Source organism: Sabethes cyaneus, chromosome 2 (assembly GCF_943734655.1).
Source record: "Sabethes cyaneus chromosome 2, idSabCyanKW18_F2, whole genome shotgun sequence".
Lineage (NCBI taxonomy): Eukaryota > Metazoa > Arthropoda > Insecta > Diptera > Culicidae > Sabethes > Sabethes cyaneus.
Genome location: NC_071354.1, coordinates 85,504,093 through 85,527,282, shown reverse-complemented (window position 1 = coordinate 85,527,282; position 23,190 = coordinate 85,504,093). Strand labels below are relative to the sequence as shown.

At 37.3% G+C, this 23,190-nt stretch overlaps 1 protein-coding gene across 1 annotated transcript in view; it reads right to left on the bottom strand.

The window, feature by feature from the left end:
* The window catches only part of LOC128738524 (adenylate cyclase type 2), an 83,650-nt gene extending 61,987 nt beyond the window's left edge, over window positions 1-21,663 (bottom strand). The window contains exons 1-3 of the mRNA XM_053833733.1: window positions 21,584-21,663; window positions 2,973-3,103; window positions 2,506-2,703 (exon numbers count right to left, since the gene is read on the bottom strand). Coding sequence (XP_053689708.1) covers window positions 2,506-2,703; window positions 2,973-3,103; window positions 21,584-21,662 — 408 coding nt within the window. The 5' untranslated portion in view covers window position 21,663. The remainder of the gene's footprint in view (window positions 1-2,505; window positions 2,704-2,972; window positions 3,104-21,583) is intronic.
* Window positions 21,664-23,190: the final 1,527 nt, after the last annotated feature.

The following is a 23,190-nucleotide window of genomic DNA, read 5'->3' as shown; positions in this document are numbered from 1 at the left end:
CAACAGGAGTATATTACTTGTTGAAAAATTTTAGCAGCGTTTTACATCACTCACATTCTCATATCTCTTTTGAAAATGCGGTGAGAAAAAAATACAAACTATATTTCGCTTTTCGATAAATTGATCAAACCCCGTTAAGCGCCTAGTGGGGCAAAAGTGTGATGTGATTCGGTCCGGCGAACACTAATAAATAGTATGTGAGCAATCAATGTATAATGTTAGGCCATGTATGTAGTATGTATGTCTACTTTGCTTGACGAAATAAATAAATAAATATTAGCTTGACTGACTGAATTGAGCCTAGCCTTCTCTAGAATCGTTTTCACAACGCTGCGCTGGGCGGAAATGGGTTAAAAGTTAATTTTTTATCACAAATAAGTTCAAGATATTCCCAAGCAACACAGCTTGTTATAGAACAGTATAATATTACATATATCAGAACTTATCTATTACCTGAAAAGCGCAAAAAAATTAAGTCTAATGAAACAAGTATTGAAAGAAGTATGTATCAGGTTATTTCGTACCAATTTAAAACGTTATTATAGCATAAGCTACAACTTGTTCTTCCAGTAGTTTAAATTTAGTAATGAAGACATAATAAAAACTTCGTGTTGACATGTTGACAAAACAAACATTATATATCTGATATGAGCTGTCAAATAAATTCATGTTATCCCAAAACATCTCAAAACTTTAATAATAACGACATATGTTTTCACAGTACGTTTATAGTATTCTTAAGCGACTACTTTCCACGAATATTATTTTCTAACTTGTTTTGTGTGTTACTTGGGTTCTATCTAGCCAGACCAGCTCGAAAGCATTCCATTTATCTTGATAAAGTAATTATTATAGGGATTGAGGGACGAAGCTTATGGCTTATATGGAAAATTGATTAATTGAGTTTTAGAAGCATTGAGAAACTCTTCTGCTACTGTTTATAGTACTGGAGAAAACAAACATCCAATCTATTCTACAGTCGAATGCATATGACATGAAGACTTTTTCCTCTTTCGGAAATGCTTGCATCACTGCAGCTGCAGAATAACGACCAAGTGCAGTCAGCCGGTAAATCAGCAAGATAGCACTTTCGTTATAAAACCTTTATGTGCCAAACACTTTCGAATGCTTTTTATGTGTCTGGAAGAGCAACTGCAGTAGCATTATCTTTGGCTTTGTTAGTACATACCGTATTAGTAACTTTGAGTTCTCGTTGAGTAGTGGAATGCTAAAAATCATCTGCAAAAATTAAATTTTCATTGATGTTTGTCATCATCTGATATCAATGACACTGATAGATAGTCGTCATTCCAGTCGCCACTTTATATACAGGCACGCTAGCAATTATATCAAAAAGTAGGCAATATTCGTCATTGCTTAGATTCTGTTCAATCCTGCTCCACTCCTTCGTATTGTGTTTGTTCTGTCCACTTCCATGTTTCTGAGCTGCAACCGTAAGGGTATCGTATCGAAAAAGTAATTACGAGTTGTCTTCTTTGTATTCTTTTATATTATTGCATGTACGGAAATTGATTTACGGTAGTGGGTTATGTATGAATATGTTGTCTGTCTTTGAGAAGTTGAGAAATCGTGCAGAAAATGTACGGGTAGGTAACACCTTCTCATTTATTTAATCCAAATTTTTAGTGTAGTATATTTATGTATGATCATATCATTTGATTTTTCTAGTTTTTTTTTATATATTTTGTTGAGGTACTGCGGAAACCCTCCAATTTTTGTTTATTTAAACTTCAGTATCTAAATTCGAATTAGCTATGACCACCCTAGCGCAAGCTACTAGCAATTATTAGGAATAATTCTCGGTTTACTGGTCATTCGAAGTATGCATTCGTTTCCCAACTGCATGGGCATGTGCTAGGATCGAAATTAAAAAGCGGAAATTGAACAGAAGATGCAAAATCATAATTGTTTTTTCCCACTCTGGTTCCCACCGCCTATTTCATTCCGATGCATATCTCGTCATCAGGATCAGATCGGGCAAGATGGTGCTTTTATTCGCAGCAGGGAGCCGTCGGAATGCGATTATACGTGTTAGGCAGTGTCAGTCACAATTGCTGTTAGAATGAAATATGGGGCTGGAAGTTATTTTCTTTGTAGACTTTTCTTCCACTCGTTGCTTTAAATGATGCCGAGCGGATGTTGAATGGTTTTAGAGATAGGATGTGAATTAGAAATTTTCGCGAAAAGGTCGCTGAGATTGGGATTACAGTCGATGATGGTATGAACAGTTTGGGAGTATCTCTTTTAGTTGCATTGAAAAACTACTCTGTTTCGACGTTTTTCTGGATCATTTGTACTGGTATGCCATGGCAGTGGTATACCATTTTCGTTTTAATTAATTCAGTTCAACAATAGATTCGTTGGGAATGTTAGTGCTCTACCTACAAATTACAATTTAATCAAATGAGGTAGCTTAATGGAAACCCTGAATGAAATGAATATGAATGTGTGTTACTGCTCTTTGTGTGACTACCATAAACTTACCAAAATGAGTGCAAACAGGGGAAGTGGCGCCAGCTGAGCACCGACTGCGATTGCAATGGTTGCAATTGTTCCGGTGGTTAATATGGCGAATCCGAGAGCAGCGAAGGGTGAGTTCATCACCAGCGGAAAATGCAGCGCCACCAGAATCCCACACAGCACCAGGGACGCGAAGGTGAGCATCGTCAGATCGGCCACTATCTATAAATCAACTGTTTTCAGTATGGTTTCGCTTTTTCGTAGGATGCAAAGTTATTCATACAATGGTAAAGTATTATTGGGGGATTGAGATATAGAGCAGAAGCAAACAAAAGTTTTTTGCTAAGTTTCTCAAAGAAAAAGAAGTCCTAGTAACCAGTAGTATGCATTCCATACCCGATGTTGACTCGAAACGTTCGCCATCGTTCGGTGAATTTAAGCTGACGACTATAGAAGGATAGCACTAAAGCGATTCTATTATATTATCTTACCGCTTTTTGCAGCTGGCACAGCACGATTGATACCAGGCAGGAGAGTATCGATATTCCCAGTCCAGAGATGAATAACGACTTTCGCAATCGTTGCCGGTATCGGGTGTACAGATCGTCCAGATGGCAGTTTTCTGCGAAAATAAGAGAACACATTTGGTTTGTGGTTAGATATCGTTGAATAATCCACCTTCAACTTTATCATGAATAGTAGACTTCACGATAAAAGTTTTTTAAAGATGATCACTCTTTAATTCTAGCATTCGACGTCTGGGCAGAATTTGAAACCTGAAATAAGACGATAATGTGATACCCTCTGTAGCAAAAAATGTCACATATTGCCGAGAATATTAATATGCTTTCCTCTCATTCCACAGTTTTACTAGATTAATTACTAGACAGCTTTATAACCAACTCATGTCCTTTAGGTCTTGATACTTAATAAAAAAAAACAAGCACTTCAAAAAGAAACAAGCATCTTGTAGTTGACATTTTAATTCTTTTGTTACCCTCTAACGTACGGCTGTTCCCCGAGGGAACATCCAGTTACCTGGTGTTTCACCCAGAGTGCCGCAATGAAACAAAGGCCGCTTCGGACGTAAAGCGAAAACAACGGCGAAGGCAATTCCGATACAGTATGCCGCCCGGAGGGCTTTTCGCTTCCCTCTGGATGGGAATTTAATCCAGACAGAAGAGCACTCACCGTCGAGTGGTGCTTATAGCGATTAATTTAATCGTGTGCTCCAACGTAATAGCCAAGAAGGCAAACACTTTTCAGGCCCAACGATGCTAAATGATTTTCTCGGAACCCCTCGGAAGGTGGAAAATTTGATCTGAAAGCAACGAAATTGAAATTTAAAGAATAGTAGAAATGTGTTTTATTATTTCATTTGTTTAAATTTGCTATCACAAACAGTATTAAGTAGATATAATTCCAGTTTAAAGCAAAAGTCCCTTAGACATGAAAACTGTAAACACATTAAATCAGTCAACATCAGCCGCAGATTGTTGACGTACTTGAACAAGGGTCATTTACGTCTTTTAACTGCTTTGAAAGACAATAGCGCTTATTTAGAAAATCTGTTCTGCGGAGCATTATTGTTTCTTGCCTGAGTGCCTAATTCTTTAGAGACAATTTAGTGGCTTTGTCAATTTGTTGATACCGAAAAGGCCATTTGTTCTGATTGTCCTTTTGAAGTAGGACATCCTAATTGTCAGCATTGGGAGATTTTAGGTGAATATCGTTTCAAAAATGAGGCATGGGTGAGTTCTGTTTAAAATGGTTAGTAAATGGAATGAGAATTTGTAATCTGAGAAGCACGTTTCTTGCAATGATAGGTGGATTTGTGCTTTGCCCATGTGACCCGTATAAGGAAGGCAGGGAAACTTAAGTAATAGAAAAGGCTGAATCGGGAATATTTGACAACAGCGGCACGTATATAATGGAGAGAGGTTCCAGTACCTTCAAGAAGGGCGACATGTTTCAGTGCGTTATTAGTAGATCCTCTGGGAACCTAAATATTTATACGTGACTTATGTTGCAGTTTTGTTTCATTTCGTCGTTTCTCGTGTTGCAAAACAAGAAAAATCCTATGTATAGTAAAAATTTTAGTTGAAAATTTTAAATATCTGGAATGTACAATGCAGTAGAATGTGTGTGAGAAAAAGTACAATAATTTTACCACCAAGAAATGTTCAGGTTTCTGATAACAAAAGTAAATTTACTTTAAACTTCTAGCACCAGGTAAATAAATATGAAACCAGAATTTTCCAATACTTGGCTCTAACTGACAAAATAATCTTCATCGTAGTGCATTATTGGCAACATTACTTGTTTTGACATCTAGAAAAAGATTTCAACTCCAAACAAAACAAATTTCACTGTGAAGCATAGGTTTGAAGAGCTTTGAACATGCCCACTTTTGTGGTTGGCAAGTACGACTAGCATTGATTTTCTGAAAGAAAACTGCTGGTAAAGATCCAGAAGATCGGGAAATAAATTCTGCACGAGCTGAACGAAAGACAGCACGAAAACCAGAAAAAAACATGCAAAATGCTGCTCGCCAGGTAAAAAAGGAGTCGTGACAGGCGATGAGAAGTTGATTTATTTCGAGAAATCTAGTTGTCAAAGATTTTTGGTAAGCCTAGAACAACCATGAACAAAGGTTGAGCGGCCAAATTGCTACGGACGAAAGACAATACTTTGTGTTTGGTAAGATCAGAAGGGTTCGATCTACTATGAGCTACTTTGGTTGAAAACGGCTAGAACTCCAAAAAAAGACACAGTGATTTTGTTGCAAGACAATGATTCATCACACACTGCAAAACCGGTTTAGGAAACGATTAAATTCACGTGTGGTTTAATCACTGAACTGGGTTCCTTCCGAGTATCATCTATTTGCAATGCTGGAACACGCACTTGCTGAATATTACTACAAAAATGGGAAAAATGTATAGCTATCGATGAAAAATACTGGGTTGGACCACCCCAAGATTCCGATTTTTGCTAAGTGTACGATGAGAACCAAGTAGTACCTGCAATTCATGGTTAATTGGCCTGCGCCACTCCCCACTTTCCTTATGTACTCCACCAAAAAAAATCCGCGACACCTTTCGTCTAAATACGACTAGTGTAATAGTCTGATCAGCGTTTTGTACTTCGTCAACCGTGTGCAGCGCCGTATGGTCCTTGATCAAAGCGTCTTACGGATGGAATGCATTGTTGAATATTCTTAGTCGTATTATTGTTGGCAGTAACCAGAAACTAAAATATATGAACTCATCAACGACTTCTCGTTCATCACCGTCAACAGTAACTGTCCGGAGTAGGCGAATGTTCTTTTCTCAGGAGCCTTTTCCTACTATATATTTGGTTTTTGACGCATTGATTTGTAACCAACACCCGATTGCCGCCGTTTTTAGTCTGGCGTAGACTGCCATCGCCGTCCCGAGCTTTCCAGTAGTGATGTTAAACCCAAATCCACGGATTTTTGATCAGTTATTAAACCACCAACCAAATTTCGGATCAGGTTTTGAACCAGATTCCGGACTTGGGCCATACCAGCTTAAGGATAAGATTTGGGACCACATTTTTTATCGCGTTTTGGACCTCATTTTTGATCAAATTTTGGATCAAATTCTGAACCTGGACTACATGCTGGATCATTCCAGATATTGGAGCTGCATCGGATTCTAGACCAGATTTTGGTCCACATTTTTATCAGATTTGGATTTGAATAATATTTTGGACCACATTTTTTATCAAATTTTGGGCCAGATTCTGGACCTAAACCAGGTTATGTCCCTTGCTTCGGTTCTGGACCAGATACGACATTTTTTATCAGATTTTGGACGAGTTTTTAAATAAGATTCTGGAACTGGATCAGAATATAATTCGGATTTTAGGTCACAATTTTGATCAGTTTTTAAACCATACATTAGATTTTGGATCAGGATTTGAACCGTATTTTGGTCCTGGACTAGATTATGATCTACATTTTTCATCAAATCTTGTTCCAGATTTTGTAACAAATTTTGGAACAGATTTTAATTAGATTCTGAACCAGATTGTGGACCATCTGTGCGATTAGATTTTCGGCATATTTTGGACCAGATTCTCAACCAGAACACCTGCGGTTGTTTGGACGTAGTCAGGTATATGAGCCGCTCCGAATTATAGTGGTCTATTGACCATTTAGTTAATTGTACAGGAGACGCAATTGTCTAAAAAACTCTATAATAAATTCTATACAATTATTTTCTCGAAACCAAGTGTTCTAATGTGTAGTGTATAAAGTGATTCAACATGAGAATACATAAAAATCTCAACTTTTGTCAAAATATACGATTTATTCACACCAATGTGCATAGACCACTATGATTTCATATATATTTTCACCGTTTTCCTCAAAACGTTCCGCAACATAGTGGTCTATATCCATGGGATTTGTAAATGGCTGTATCTTGCACTGCTGACCGGTTAGCAAGTTGCGGTCTTAGGGAAGGGGTTATTCAAATGACTACCAGCTTTAGGATGGTATGGAAAATAGCGCAGAATTATCTCACTACGTGGCGCTAGTGTATATGTAATATTCATATACAGGCTGTATCTTGCGCTGCTGACTATCTAGAAAGTTGCGGTCTTCGGGAAGGTTATTCCAATGACTACCAGCTTTAAAATAATATCAAAATAGTACAAAATTGTCTCACTACTACACTGCCCATTGATGCATAGTCGACGTAACGACCAGCACCATGATTGTTGAGAAAACGCATTTTTATCGTGAAAAACGTTTAAAGCCATATAATATTTGCTATAAACTTTTTGAATCTGTCAATTTAGTAGAGTTTATTAATCAAAACAGGACTGATGGGGTTTTATGATTCATTCCTCATTTATTGTGTTTAAAAAATGCGAACGCCAGTTTATGCGAATAAACAGACTGTTTTTTGAACGATTATTCACATAACTTGGCGTAAAGCTACAAAAACAAATAGGTTACTATGCTGATTGATTATGCGGGGAATTACGTTAACCATTAGCATTACGTGAAACCAATAGCAGAGTAGCTCAATTTTCCTAAATTTCTCGAATATTTTCGAAGAAACATATGTTGTTTGAGTATTGGGCATGTGAACAACATAGTTAAGAGTGCGTAGGACCGAAAAAGTACATTTTGGTAATTTTGGTTTTTACATCCATGTACTGCCCATGGCCAAGGCCCAAGGCTATGAGAAATAGTTAACTTCAACACTCAATTTTTTCTCTAGCTACGTTAACTACCTGTAAAAAATCCATCTACCATCTACTAATGGTACTTCTAAGGCCAGATAAATCACACCAACTCACTTAATCTATTAATATCAGTCACGTGAACACATTCCCAGTTACTTTCTAAACATTTTGCACGACTCATGGAAAATTGTATAGTCAAAGAAAATTCGGTTCCAACTTTTCAAAAGGGCCAATCTGCAAAATGTAAACAAACCGAGTGAGAGTTATTTTCTGCTGGACTAGTATAGGAAAAAAAACCCTCACTCGGTTTGTTTACACTTTGCAGATTGGCCCTTTTGAAAAGTTGGTGCCGAATTGTTGCATTTTTTCACTAATTCTTTTAAATCGAAACTTGCAACAACTTAATAGGCAATTATGTCACATAAATAAATAAATAAATAAATGGTAAATAGTTAAATATTAACTAATTTCTCAACTAGTTAATTAGCAACTGTAACCTAAACACCCTTTCCAAAGAAAGCAGCTTGTTATAGTTGAATCGTTTGTTTGAGAAACCCCACAAACGCCATTTTTATGAAAATTGCCTTTTTAACAGTTTTCGGATCCTTGAGGATATCTGCACCTTCCCTCAAAATTCTAGACAAAGTTAGTTCCACGAACCCCTTTTAATTGGGGTTACAAATATCCGTTTGTTTGAGAAACCCCAAATATCCATGTTTCCGATAATCATCTAGGGCGGAGCTGCACGCTATGTCTGAAGGCACTTATTATTTAACTTACATGCACCTCAGATTTCTCTTCACAGGATGTTAGTATTAATCAAAACAATTAATTTAGAGCAGGTCTTAAAATATTCTATCTTGGGTTTTTTGAAAAATTCAATTTTCAAGCTTATTTAGGGGTCATTCCCTCTCAAGTGATCATATCCGTTGTAGTTGACCACATCCGATTTCAACCAAATTTGGTATAATTGCTCATTCCGACCCCACCTTCATTTTCCCAAAGTTTTGTACGGGTTGATCAATCCCCCTTGCAGTGACGCTTCTCCATTCTTTTTCCAGATTTTCGAAAATACTCAATTTTCACTGCATGTCACTGCAAGGGGGATTGTTCAATCCATACAAAACTTAGAGAAATTAAATGTGGGGTCGGAATAGGCAATTATACCGAATTTGGTTGAAATCGGAAGTGGTCGATTACAACGAACATGATCTCTTGAGAGGGAATGACCCCTAAATAACCTTGAAAATTGAATTTTTCAAAAAACCCAAGATAGAATATTTTAAGACCTTCTCTAAATTAATTGTTTTGATTACTACTAACATCCTGTGAAGAAAAATCTGAGGTGCATGTGAGTTAACTAATAAGTACCTTCGGATATAGCGTGAGCTGCGATAGGTACTAAATTATCATTCAATATTTACATGCAATGTTGTAAGCAGTGTTAACTCGTTGCTTTTCCTAATGCGTGTAATCCGTCGAGTACTCCTGAGTAACTGTAAAATCAATAGTGTACCCGTTCGAAGTATTTAAGGTGCTGTTCGCGTATCTCCGTTTCATTTTGGTATAACGTAATTTGAAAACAGACCCTTAATCTCAGATTTTGCTCCATAATCATAGTACGGTTGTTATCCGAGATTTAAAATGTTTATTTTCTGGTTAAATATCTTTACTACTAGCAAAGTATTAAGGTATTCTATTCGTTGTGAATTCGTGTTACTCTGGTCCATTTATGCAATTCAAAAATCGCCGTTATTCCATTTACCTTTTATATTTTAACAGGTAAATGCAAACCATGATACAAATTTCTATTGAAAAGTACAAAACTTTTTCTAAAACCTGTATAATTCTACTTCAACATTTTTAATAAATAATATTTAGCGCCCCTTCCCTCTTCTTCTTCTTAGCGGTACGTACTAAATTAACATCCCCAATTATATATGGTAGCTAATTACACACTATGAACATGGAAATATCACAAGTTTGAATAAAAACGGTCTAAAACTACTCAAGTGCACTGGCAATCTCTCGTTTGTTTGAGAAACCCCAAATATCCATCAAATTTAAAGTCTTGTAATTTTAGCTAGAATCATTATTTTGATCAAAAGATAAGTCTACATACATTATTTTAGATACTATCATAGAACCTCATACCAAAAAATATAAGGATTGGTTCAAAATTTTGAAAAAATCAGTTTTTTGTTGTTTTCCAACAATAGTGTCGAGTGGACTTGTGGGGTTTCTCAAACAAACGATTCAGTTATTACTAAGACACTAGCGCCGCCCATTGAGTAGATTATTAATTATTTTCCATACCATCTTGAAGGTAAGAGTAATTTTATAATTTGAGTCATAAAAATCCTTTTGTTATAATTTTTTCACTGATAATTAATGATGATGATTTAAAAAAATTCTTCACCCTGTTAATCGAGTATAAAATCCGGATAATCGGTTGGCCTCTAGGTACGATGCTGATCTAATAAGCTAGTCGTCGTATATTCGAATCTCGGCTGGGAGGCACTGTTAGAGTCAATAATCAATAGTCGCAGTAAATTGCCCTGCAATTGTCCTGTACTCAGCTGGCTGCGAAATTTGTCTTAAAAAAACAGAAGATCAAGTTTCGATTACGGAATGAAAATCAGGAAAATATTGAGATAGAGATGAGACGATAAAGTGAAGAAGAAAGATAACTACACTGTTACACTTAGATTTGTGTAAGAATACATGTTATTAAAGTTTCCAAACGATTTTATATCTAAATACTTTAACTAGACTATTTTCAACATATAGAGGGTAAACTTGAAGCGGAACAGTACATTTCACTACTGTGAGTAATTTCATATTCGTTTGAATGAAAAATTATCTCATACACTTTTGTTTGAATTGCAATTTAAATTTAACCTGTACTATATTGAAAATAATGTTAAAATATAAAATAATATTGAATGAATTGAAAATGGGTCATTCCACGTCAAGTGACCAAGAAAAAGTAAAACTTGTAATGGACCTTCCTGGATTTTTACCAAATTCGGTCAGAATTCCAAAGGGGCTGATGCCCCTTTTTATAAGCAAAAGCCGTCCCAAGTACCAATGTTAGTTTTATTGCACTCTTATTGCGGGGTTTAAGACCAAAATTGGTCTTATAAACCATCATAAGAGTGTTATAAAACCCAAATTGTTACTTGGGCTGTTTTCGTCAAATCCATTCATTTTCTTTTGCTTATATCTCCGAAAACATTAAGTCTAGAAAGGCACTATTCTCACATTTTCAAAAACATTGCCCTATGAATTTGAAAAAATAGTATTTTTTTTAGTATCAATGCTGCCAAATATTTTTTATTCGATTTAAAAACTAAATTTCTATTTTTCTCCCAATGAATATAATTTGATCTCAAAAATTCCAACTCCATCGTATTTCCCAGATTTTTTATATAAAAATCAAAAAAAAAGTTTAAAAAAATTTCCGAAATTTAAACTAAAAAGCTGGCAACACTGCTCGGGAAAATGTTACTACATACCGTATACATGCTTTCACAACAGGGCATAGAGACTCACTGCTTCATGAAAAAAATATTTTGCTCTTGGTTTTACATAAGAAATTGGAGGCCGCTTGCTTCAAAACGTTGTCTCTGGATCGGCGAGGAATACTTCGTGACGTAAAAAAAATGTAATGTAAAAAAAATCTGTGGAATACGATGGAGTCGGAACTTTTGAGATTAAAATGTATTCATTGAGAGAAAAATGGAACTTTAGTTTTCAAATCGAATTAAAAAATAATTGGCAGCACTGGTGCTAAAAAATACTACTTTTTTCGAATTCCTTGGGCAATTTTCTTTGAAAATGTGAAAATAGTATCTTTCTAGACTTAATATTTCCGGAGATATAAGCAAAAGAAAACTAGTGGATTTGACGAAAACAAGGCTTTTGCTGATTAGTGGGGGGGAGGGGTCTCCCATAGAGGGAGGGGGAGTCCAATCGGCACCAAAAAAAAACAATAGTCGACTTACGCTTATTAACTACTTTCACCTAATGCCCAAATTATGGGAATTTTAGCTCAATCTCTGTTACAAGTAAGTCCCATGCACATAGACAGAATGGTCATTCTGTTCCGGACCAAAAATTTATCATGAAAAAAAGCATGTTGGAAACCTACTATTTTGTAATTTTTAGTGTTTATATAGTATATCAATAGTATATCAATAGACCACTATAATTCGGAACGGCTCATATAATGCGATTATATAGCCATCTACGATGTGTGTAACCTCACTTGCTAATGCTATGCTAATGCTAATTTTGGACTAGACTCTAAACCAGAACTAGAAGTTGTTCCTTCATCGGATTCCAGAGTTTGGACCATATTTTTATTAAATTTGGACCAGGCTTTGGATTACATTTTGGATTACATTTTTTCTCAGAGTTTGGATTTGGTGCAGATTTTGAGCCACAGTTTTTTGATCAATTGTTAAACCAGCAACCAGACTTTGGATCAGATTTTGGACCTACTGTCTTACCTGCTTCACAACGAATATACGTGTTATTGATATAAAATGTATACTATACCGTTTTATTCGTTTATAGCGTATATGCATTTTATTCAGTTAATACGAATATCAAGAAGTTTTTTGTAAGTTATGTTTTTATTATTGCTTTAAACCTGTAAAAAGTTGCACAAATAACACTCTAGTTTAACAAAGAAAGCATTGCATACTACTGTCACTTTAAAAATAACGTTTTTGTAAGTTATTTTCAGGGGTGCGAATTAAGCCAGAGAACGTCGCTCATTTCAACTTTTCCCGATATTGAGCTCGCGCGAACACAACATAAATTCGCTATGAGTCAGGTAAAACAGTAGGTCGTATTATGGATCTGGACTATATTTTATCAAATTTTGTTCCAGATTTTGAAACATTTAGACTAGATTGTGGACCATGTTTTAGATCACAATTTTCAAATTTTGGAACCAGATTTTACACCTGGTTCCAGACCCGTTGCGTGACATTGTGGCCGCCTTAGCGATGACCCGATTTGACGCCCCCTCGTTTCTTAAATTAGTGTTACTTTCAAGTTTATTACTTTTAAAATTAGAACCTCACACATGATTCGTTTGACGGAGGCCAATCTGGCCAACTGCACGCTACTGCAATGGGCCATATTACCGAGTCTCAGAGTTGCGAAGCCCACGATCGTGCGGTCTAATTTTCTCACACACGTGTACTCATTCTGACGAACACGCCGTTATAAGCATTCCTTTCGGACTTTCGCTCTTATTTATTCATACACGGCGACGAGTTTTTGCGAGTGTGATTTAGCTAACAACTACGGTCGACGCTCTAGTTTGTCATTGCAGCCGAGCTGCTGATATCCATTACTCACGACGGTTCACACTCCCGCCCGTGAGTAGAACCGAGAGCGAAGATGAACAAGAAAAGAATAAGTAATGTAAAATATGTATCCCAGTGCGCGACCAGCCCTCGCGGGCAGCTGGTTGCTCAAGAGTTATTTGACTCGCGAGTGGGTTATGCAGAAAGACGATATGAGGATGTGCGTTCGCGAGTATGTAGATGGCAAAATGTCCACACAGCAACGGCAGCTGTTTATCTTACGCTTGCGAGAGTGGCGTAAGCGTTGAATGCCATGCTCCTCCTACTCTCTCGTGTGAGAGAAGGCATCGTTGGCTTCTCGCTCGATTTGCAACTGTGCCGAGTTTCGTGATGTGGGAACCATTTTAGCTGCAGTGCCGAGACATCACGCTTCTTAATTCAGCTGCCCACTCCGGATGAGACGCTGACGTGAGTCGCTCCTACACTGGAATCCAGGCTCACTAGGTTGAGGAATGACGAGTTGCCAAGAGCCGCCACTTACATAAGGACAGACGCTCATGCCTGGCAAGGCTACTCTTCGTGCTGACACTCAGTATTCGCATGAGTGCCTCCTTCTCTTTATATACACGACATTAGTTTGCACTGGGTGTTGCTTCCCGATCACCACTAACGTTGCTCGTATTCCGGTTCCGGTTGGTATCACGAGGAGGTACGTTTTACGCATGGTGATTTGGCAACCTCTTGGTAGGTTACCTTAGGTAGTAGTATGGGTTACAGGACCGAGAGTTGAATACAGTTGAAGAATTAATCTAATTGAGTGGTTGGGGCGAACCAACCACTGGTTGAAAGTCCCAATAAAAAAAGGCCCAACAATAAAAAAAATATAATTGTGCGAATATCCATACAGACGAGTAAACGGAAACCATTGTGATTAAATTTTATGATAAAGAACTCTGCTGGGCTTCAAAATATCCCTAAACCAAAATAAGGTTTTAGATTTTAGCACTGATTTTTGTCTGAATTATACTCCATTTGCTATTCTATTGTGTTACCATGCGTCTCCATTGAGTTATTTTGAACAGTTTTTGCAACTCAAATTTACTTAAAAGCAAATTTCTATGACTAATGTTCGACAGTTACGTTTGCGTCAGTTATTTTTTTGCACTGAGTAAACAAAATCGTTGTACAAGAATACTTGGCAAACTAGTCAACCAAATCCCTCTGACTCGTAAATCAAGAACGTCACCAGTCTTTAATCTTAGGATGAAATTTCTATCAGCAATTCGGTCGTACAATATCTGTTTCCAATATTCATTCGGTTGGAGTAAATCCAAATTTTGAAGGCAGACAGAAGCATTTATGATTGGCGTAATAATCAGTTTCATATGAGCGACGCGACAGTCAATCATAAATACAAGTGGCTGGAGGTCTAGCTTGGTTGGCAATCTGCCCACACCAGGCCGTTGAGAAATTTTTCGCCCCCAGCTGCTTAGTTCAGTGCGGATGACTTTTTACACAGTCTCTAAAAATAAAAAGGACTATTTTTGCTTTTCTGATTGAATTTATCGCTTTACTTTTGATTGGGTATACAACTATCGTCTGTAGACGATAAATCACTAAACAATTTTCCGGGTGCGGGACGTTGCTTTCACTCTAGTAAGTTCATCTCATCTGGATCTGTATCTGGTAAATTGTATCGGAAACTCCTGTAGGAAATGAACTCTATTGAAGTACAAGTTATGAGTCAGACGAAGCAGATGGAGGCGAAAAAATACATAAATCGGGATTCAACACGTTGTGTGCCAAACGAGGCAAAGAAAAGAAAGTTGGGTTTATGTGTGTATATATAGGAAAAGCCATTGTGCTTCTGATAGCATGTTTACCCACAGTCTTCCACACAGCAGAGAATGAGATAAAATTTACTTTCCCTTCAGTAGCGGAAGTTTTATTTCCGTTTACATGACACCTGCAAGGACATACAGGTGAAAGGATGATGTAGATCAGAACCACAAGCATCAGCAAACAAACGGGAAACTCAATCCGCCAAATCAGCAGCGCAAAGTTTGGCAAACTTCTTCTGAATGCTTCTGACAGGGTTAGAGATTGAATGAAGGGAAAAAACAAATTATTGTTACGTGTTACGTTGAAATATTGGACGTACAAAAAGGGTGCAAGGGTAAAGAAAAATGTCAAAGTAATCCAATTTTATGTAGAAATAATATTATTCAAGATTAGCCGATAATATTTAATTGATACGTGCAAACTGATTGCATTTAAAAGGTGTTGTATGAAATGGATAACACATGTAAATGAATGTTATTCATTTTATGCAATCATTAGAAAGCTAAATCGAAAGAAGACACATTAAAATCCTCAATTAAAAATTAATATAATTAAAAAAATATTCAAAATATATCTGACAACATATGCTTATTATATTGGTTAAAGTCATCACTTTTTTTACAATGTGCAGTATGGCATCATAGAAAAATAATATGAAAAGCTTCCTCATAGATATGCTCAATATTTGAAACTGAGTTGAAATGCTTTCCCCAGCATCATTTTTTTTTGGAAACGACCTCTTTCCATTTCGATCAGCTGATTCATTCGTATTCGAAAGGAGCAGTTTCACTCAAATGGCCTTCCGGTAAATTACTTGTATTCTTTTTTCCGGGAGGAGATGTTAGATTTGAATGGTGGCATGCTTCGTGAATTGAACTGTGAACGTCGTCGCTCTCTCGGACCAAGAAGGGATGTATTCGAAGCCAAAGCACAGCCGGAAATGTTTATATTACTCACCCGATGGAGCATTAAAATTGGGTTGTTTATGGCAGTAGGATGTGTGCATAAAGCAAACACTTTCTTTTGTTCAAGACTTATTGGCAGCGAAGGGTGGCGTTCTGTTGCTTGTGTAATTATTTTAAAGTCGTCGAGTTTCTGTGAATAAAGAGAAGCGCTATGCGAGCAAAGATTTCACTGGCTGTTTTTTAAAGGTTGTTTTGTTTTGATGCCGTCCGTTACCGGGGAGATATTTTGATACGGCTTGAATCAGCTCAATAATATCATGTTTCATGAAATTTTTCTTTGCTTTTGTTTCTAAAACATTGCTTGAATGGGAAGCAAATATCTGTTCTGTTCAAAGACTGTTCAAAGACTTTCAGTTAAATAGCTAAATTTTCGAATTGAAATTCTACCCTCACGTAGATAAAAAAACTTTAAGCGGTGTTACTTTTCAATTTAAGTGCAAAAAGGCCCAACCGTCAACTTGTTTGTAAATATTTAGAAAATTAATTTTTTTTTTCATTTTTATTTGCCGTTAAGATGTTTGAATTTTTTATGCGATGATTAGAGTTTAGATATTTTACAAACGACCGCTTAGATTGCCACGGTGAAAAGCTGATGAAAAAGGAATGTTTTGTTTCTTCGACTTTCCATAAAGAATCCTGAGTATGCTATCGTTTTCGTTCGTTGTGACTTCATGCGATTTAGTAGCAACAAAATTATGGATTTTCTGCAAAAAAAAATTATCTATTTTGTCGTTTGTCCATACCGCCGAATTTTATTAAACGGTTCCTGTCCTTCGTGTGCCGAAAAAGTTATGTTGAATAGTACGGCTTGTGGGAACAAAGCAAAATAATGTAGGGTAATGTCGTTATCGTCGGGCCACTGTTATGGTCGGGCCACCACGATTTGTTCAGTTTTAGTAACTCGTGATACCTTTGTACAAGCATTGTAAAACTTCTTACTGTGACAGCTAACTTTTCACAATATTGTGAGTTTCAATCGTGTATTCAAAACACGCGTACTGAATTCACTGATTGAAACAATACAATAAAAGTTTTGCAGGTGCAGTTAACTTTTCTTCAAGAAATGATTCATGAAATGTAATTATCGGGACAAATATTGAAAATTTATTAAATGTGTTGTGTTCTATTCGAAGGCTATTGAAAAATCTCGTCCAGTTAGGTATTTGGGTAGGCTAAGGGGTAAATGCTACAAAAGCGCTTATTGTAAAGGTCGGGCCACTTGTATAGCCATGGTTGGGCCACCATAATTTTAAGCACAGAAGCACAATTTTCGCTAGAGAACGTCAGTCGCGGGAAATGTGATGAAATAAAGCCTAATTAGAACAATAAAAACCTAGATTGTTGTTGATTTTTCATTGCAGTAGTACACATCGGAAAACGCGATAGTAGTAATATTGATTTTACAAGATCACCAAAAATTTCGCAAGGATGTTATTAAAAATAGGATATTTATACTTATATGGGCCGTTGCTCACGAAATTCATTCTTTTGATGTCTCTACATAGAGTTTCAATACGTATTTCTTGGATTAAGAGCGGTGGCCCAACCTGTACAACGTGGCCCGAGTATGACAACATTTTTTGTCTTCACGTAAATGCCTATAACTTTATTATTTTTTAAGCAATCAGTTCAAAATTTTCCAGAAGTATAGCTTATTCTTAGACCTTTCGAACGATCTCTTTAGATTTTAAAAAATCTTTTTAAAACGGAAGTTATGGGCGAATGTCAAAAAGGCGGCCCAACCACGACGACATTCCCCTAAATTGTAAAATAGCGATAAGACGTGCCATTCACTTGGTAAAAGTGCCATACGCCGTAGTGCTCATAATTGACTAAAGTTGACCATTATTGAGTGTCTCAATAGGTCCAAATAAACAAGGAATGAAAAGACGAACTTTTTTTCTGTGAAATTCGACTAGTTACCCGAGCAAAGTTTTAGAAATTGAATTGAAAACAAAATTTGATACTTTGATATGACGGATTTTGATTACTCAGTGTGATTTCATTTTGGTCGACTTACCGGTTAAAATATCAAAATTGATAGCAAAATTTCCACGCCGTGAAATTAAATTGAATACTACTTTTGCTATCGAAAATATCAAACGGAATTCTAATCTTGCTGTTACATAATAGTAATGTGAAAGCTGAATGAGTTGTTATTTTGCTATCATATCCTCATCATATTGTTATCGTCATATAATTTGAATTGATCATTTCACTATAAACAAATTTATATGAAAATAGATTAATTCAAATATTGTAGGTTTGTTTACATCATAAATAGAATGTGTCAACACAATTTCTTTCAATAAAAATGAAAACAAATTGAAAGCAAAGTCTGATACATCATAAGTGCCATTTGGTTTCAGTAACAAAACATGATTTCTAGGTGATATCAACAGCAGAATATGTAATAACTTTGATATAATTTTGTTGTCAAACCTTGCTCGGGTATTGTGTTACTCTGACAGATTCATGTTTCGCTGACGACTTGCAGGCTTCATCAGTGTCTGTTTCGAAATAGAGTACACCCATACTGAAAATTATCCATGAGTCTGAGATTATCCAGTCTGCCCCAGAACCTCTTACATCAGAGGAAGCCAACAAGGGCCATTTGAATAACACAATTGATGAAAATTTGGCTCAAACGAAATCTCATTTCGACAATTCCAATTCATTTGAGGCTCATTTAATGTGCTCATTTAATGTAGGAATAAAGAAATAGTACCTAATTAAATAAAAAATGTAAAGCATTGAATTTGGGTCAATTTTATTTTTTTTTTTTGCAAAATTCGAGTATAAATTACAATGAAATGATTTTATACAACAAAATTAAAATTTACCAAAAATTAAACAAAAATTGTTGGACACAATTTCAGGCAGACATTTAGAATATGTTTAGAGTATGTTCGTAATACTACATTATTTACCCCAAAAGGGGGATGGTGTGGTATACAATGCTTACCACTTACATTAAATACCATTGTAATAATATTTACATGCAAAGTCAAGATCATAAAACAAACAAGTTAAAATTCAGCTATACAGTGCACAACTCTGTGCAATAAATTACGAATATTTTCCTTGCATTCGCTTGCGAGGGTGTATTTAGCTATCAGCCACGGTCGTCGCTCGCGCTCGTCGTTGCAACCCGACCTGTAAAAAACCGAACGTTCCGAGGGCGCGCTCGTGTGTGAAACGACGGTGTAAGACGAAGCAGAAAAAAAAGTAATGCAAAATCTGCTGTCATACATCGTGTCCTCTAGCTGTGGATTTCGTACGATTTTGCCAGTGCAGTAAGTGTTGGTTGCTGTTACCAATGTTGAACAAGATGGAGCTATCAACAGAAACAGGATAACGATTGAGAATGATGGACAAGCTGTGGATCCACCAACTTTAAGCGAGTTTAAAAAGCAGCTAGAGAGCTGAAAACGGCAAATCAACCGGAATGGACGACAGCTTTGCCGAACTATTGAAAATCGGGAGTGAACGGTGGTATTGTGCAATCCTAAAGGTATGGCCTGAGGAGGGATTATCTACAAACATGATGGCAGGTTTCGTATGCCCTATTTAGAAAAATGGAAAACGACTTGAATGCAGCAATTACCGAAACTCTATTCTGCATACAAAATTCTTTGCTGCATTCTATTTCATAGACTGAGGCCGTTGCAAAAAACCTCCTTTGGCGAATACCAGTGTAGTTTTCGAATCAGGCGCTCCACGACGGATCAGATGTTCAACTTGGCACAGATGTTCGATGAATTTCGAGAATTCAACTTGCAGACTCACCATTTGTTTATAGACTTCAAAGCGGCGTACCGACGGAATATGGAGGCGGAAGATGAAGCATGAACTCGCACAGCTCTTTGACGAACTCAGTATCCAAAAGGTGGGTAAAGGTCGGTTACAACGTGCAGGGCATGTTGCAAGAAGGCCGGACAACAACCCTGCAAAGATGGTGTTCGCTTTAAATTCGGTAGGCACAAGACGATCTGGGGTACAGCGAGCAAGATGGTTAGATCAGGTGGAGCGACATCTTGCGGAGAGTACGCGGTGTCCAAGGAATAGGAGAGTGGTAGCCCACAACCGAGTAAATTGGAGAAAATTTGTTCATCTGGCAAAGTCTTTGTCTTGATGCGGAGATTATGAAACCACTAAAACGCGGCTTGCTGCAGTGTGCAGGCTAGAGTTCTGAATTGAGAGACTGGCCATGGCAACTCAGTAGCTCGCGAGAACTTGTCATCATTAAACCAACGCAACGACACACGTTTCACGTAATCAGTGAGTGCCGTTGGTTTAATGATGCGAGTTTTTGAGTGACATGGCCAGTCTCTCAATTCAGAACTCTAGTGCAGGCCACGTAGCAAGGTTGCCGGATGAGAGACCAGTGAAAGCATTACTCAGCAGAGAACTCGACGAGAGAGCAGAGAGATCGACGACTTCGAGGTAGACCTCGTAACCGTTGGATGAGAGCTGTTAACGAGGATGCTAAAACAGCGAGTGTTAGAATCGATTGAAGATGGTCCTAAATTCGACACAGATTCAATCATCGGATTGTTACCGAAAACGTAAAGCAAGTAAATATGGAGGCAAACGGAAATAAAAGAAATCTCGGGTAATTTTTCAAATAGACCTATGTGACAATGAGAGATTCTCTTCGCGTCTCCTCTCTTTCGTTTTTTACGGCGATACTAATGCATTTTAATGCATCAGCTTTCCAAAAATCGGTTGCCGGAGTCCCTAGTTAGCTAAATGTTTTGAATCTTTTCTTTAAATTGCATTTATGTCGCCGTAATAGTCGGAAGAGCGGCACACCAAAGAGAATCTCTCATTGTCACATAGGTCTATTTGAAAAATTACCCGAGAAATCCCACAAGGTAGTACATCAACTATTCAGAGATCACATTAAATTATACAACTTGAATTTATAGATAATCCCGTAATAAACTCCTCTCAAAGTGTGTGGAATTAGAAAAGCAAAGTGTATCTGTTCTTCTCCCTCTTTTTCTCGCACAAATATTTTTGTTCTTGGTGCAAACGAAGCAATAAACCGTTTTAATGAAACTGCCAACTGACATGCTGTCACTTGCTCTGAAATGTAAACATATGGAGTCACAGTTGACACTTAATGTGTAAAGTTGCTATCACGAGGTTGAAAGATATAAAACAAATTTTATTCTGTGGTGAGTTGCCGATTTTATTGCTCTGCTAAAGTTTTCATTCTATTGTCAGAGTTTCATGTGTGCTTTTACAAGTGCTGTCAAGAAAACGTTTTAAGTGGAAATAAAAAAACCATTTGAAGCGAATGATGAATTGTAAAGTAATTGTTCTCTACAACATGTGTGTTTTCCATTGTTTAAACTATGCGTTAAGGTCCGACAAACATGCTAATTTAGTTGAAAATATTCTTCTGAAATCATCAATCGCTCTACCTAGAATAGACACCTATCTTCGAAGGATGTTGTCTCAGTTCGCAGTTTACAAGACAACTGATAGCGATACACTTTTCAATTAAAAGGGTAAATTAGACTCTTGTTGCCGACGGGCGAACATTTACCGAATGCTGAATCATTCCTTTCTTTCCAGTCAGTGAGAAGTGACTACAGATTACGACGGCATAATTAATTTTCCTCTCTGCTTCGGTGAAAGCAGCTTTCTTCGAGACACCACAGCACGGCTCACAATTCTAAGCTAAGGAAACAAGCGGAAAAATAGACATTGAATGTAAGAAAAAGCGTTCAAATTAACCTGCTATGATATCATCCATTTCGGGGGCGGCATCGTCCTCGTCTTCATTAATCTCCAGATCCAATTTATCCGGCTTCATGTCGCTTACGAGATCACTTTGTTCCGGACGCACCGCGGCAAACAACATTGGCCGGATGGCACTGGATGGCTGGCACTGCCGGCCGGGTGCGTTTGTTCAATCACGTCTAGCTTATGGCGCACTAATCAACAGTTCACTATTACTTCGGCTTCCCACACTACTGTCTGTTCTAAGCACCAACGCCGTCGTCGGCGAAGCGTCCCCAGGATAGGGTGTGGGCTGTGGTTACGACTGCATAACACCCCGTGCTATTCATTTCTCACGTGTGTTTTACCGGTAATGAATGGACAAAAATAGCACAGAGCTGTACGGATTACTTTGGAGTAGCTGTGGATTATATTACGTTGCTCTTATTCTGCATATTCTGTCGCTATACGGTCAGATCTAAGTACAGGTGATGGCAAACTTTTATATTCACATACAGGCGCACCCACACATACACACATATGCTATGCTTCGCTTGGGGATGCACTTTACCTAACCGGGTTTGATTTGGAATGTGCAATTAGTACCGGTGCATGTGGACACACTCACATTTCAACTGATAACTGTATCGTCTACCGCAGATTGCGGAAATCGTATGCTGAATGCCATGGGTGACAAGTCCGTTCGGGATTCCGGCGGTCGACAGGGGGCATTAGTTTGCAACTGTTGCTCTGAATGATTAATTTGCAACTCTTCTATTGCGGTCACTCAATTATGCCGTGCATTGTAAACATTTAAATGGTAATATAACTAGTTGAAGTTTTCTACGAGTTTTTTCTAACTATGCGCATTATCAGTGTGTTCCCTTGAAAATTCAAAATAATTGGAGAAATGCTAACGAAATTGAAATTCTTCATTCGGTACGTTCGAAAGAGAAACGAAAGGAAAAGTTTGCGCGAATTGCGCTGTTACCGTATTCAACTTCAAAGACATTCAATTTAATCTGGAAGTATTTATTTTCGAAGTACGTTTTTCGCCGTTCGTAGAATAAGCGCCAAGGCGTAAATCTCTGCAAAGTGATTTTAAATGAACTTTTTGCTTATTGCTTTCAGTTCGTTTGCGATTGAGACTGAGCAATAATTATTTTATTCGTATTATCGAAATTTTAAATTCGGTCAATAGGAATAGACAAAGTTTGTGGTGCTTTTAGATTACATAAAATAATTGCTTGTAGAGATAACGATAACAGTTAGGGAAGAGTTTTCAACGATGCAAGATTTACATATTTCTCTTAAAAAGGTACAAAAACATTTCTAAAGAAAAGCCTGGGTGCTAATTCCGTTATCGAAATTTGACCTTCTGTTTTTATACGACAGACTTCGCAACCAGCTGTTAGAATACAGGACAGTGCGGGGTCAGTGCTACGATCCTATTGACTCTAGCAGTCTCTCCCAGCCGAGATTAGAACATACGACGACTGGCTTATTAGACCAGCGTCTTACCTCGAGGCCAACTGGGAGGTACATTTCTACTTAATGGTACTTTATGATACTTTTCTAAAGAAGAGTCGCTTAAAATAATACTCATTTTCTCCTGAAACATG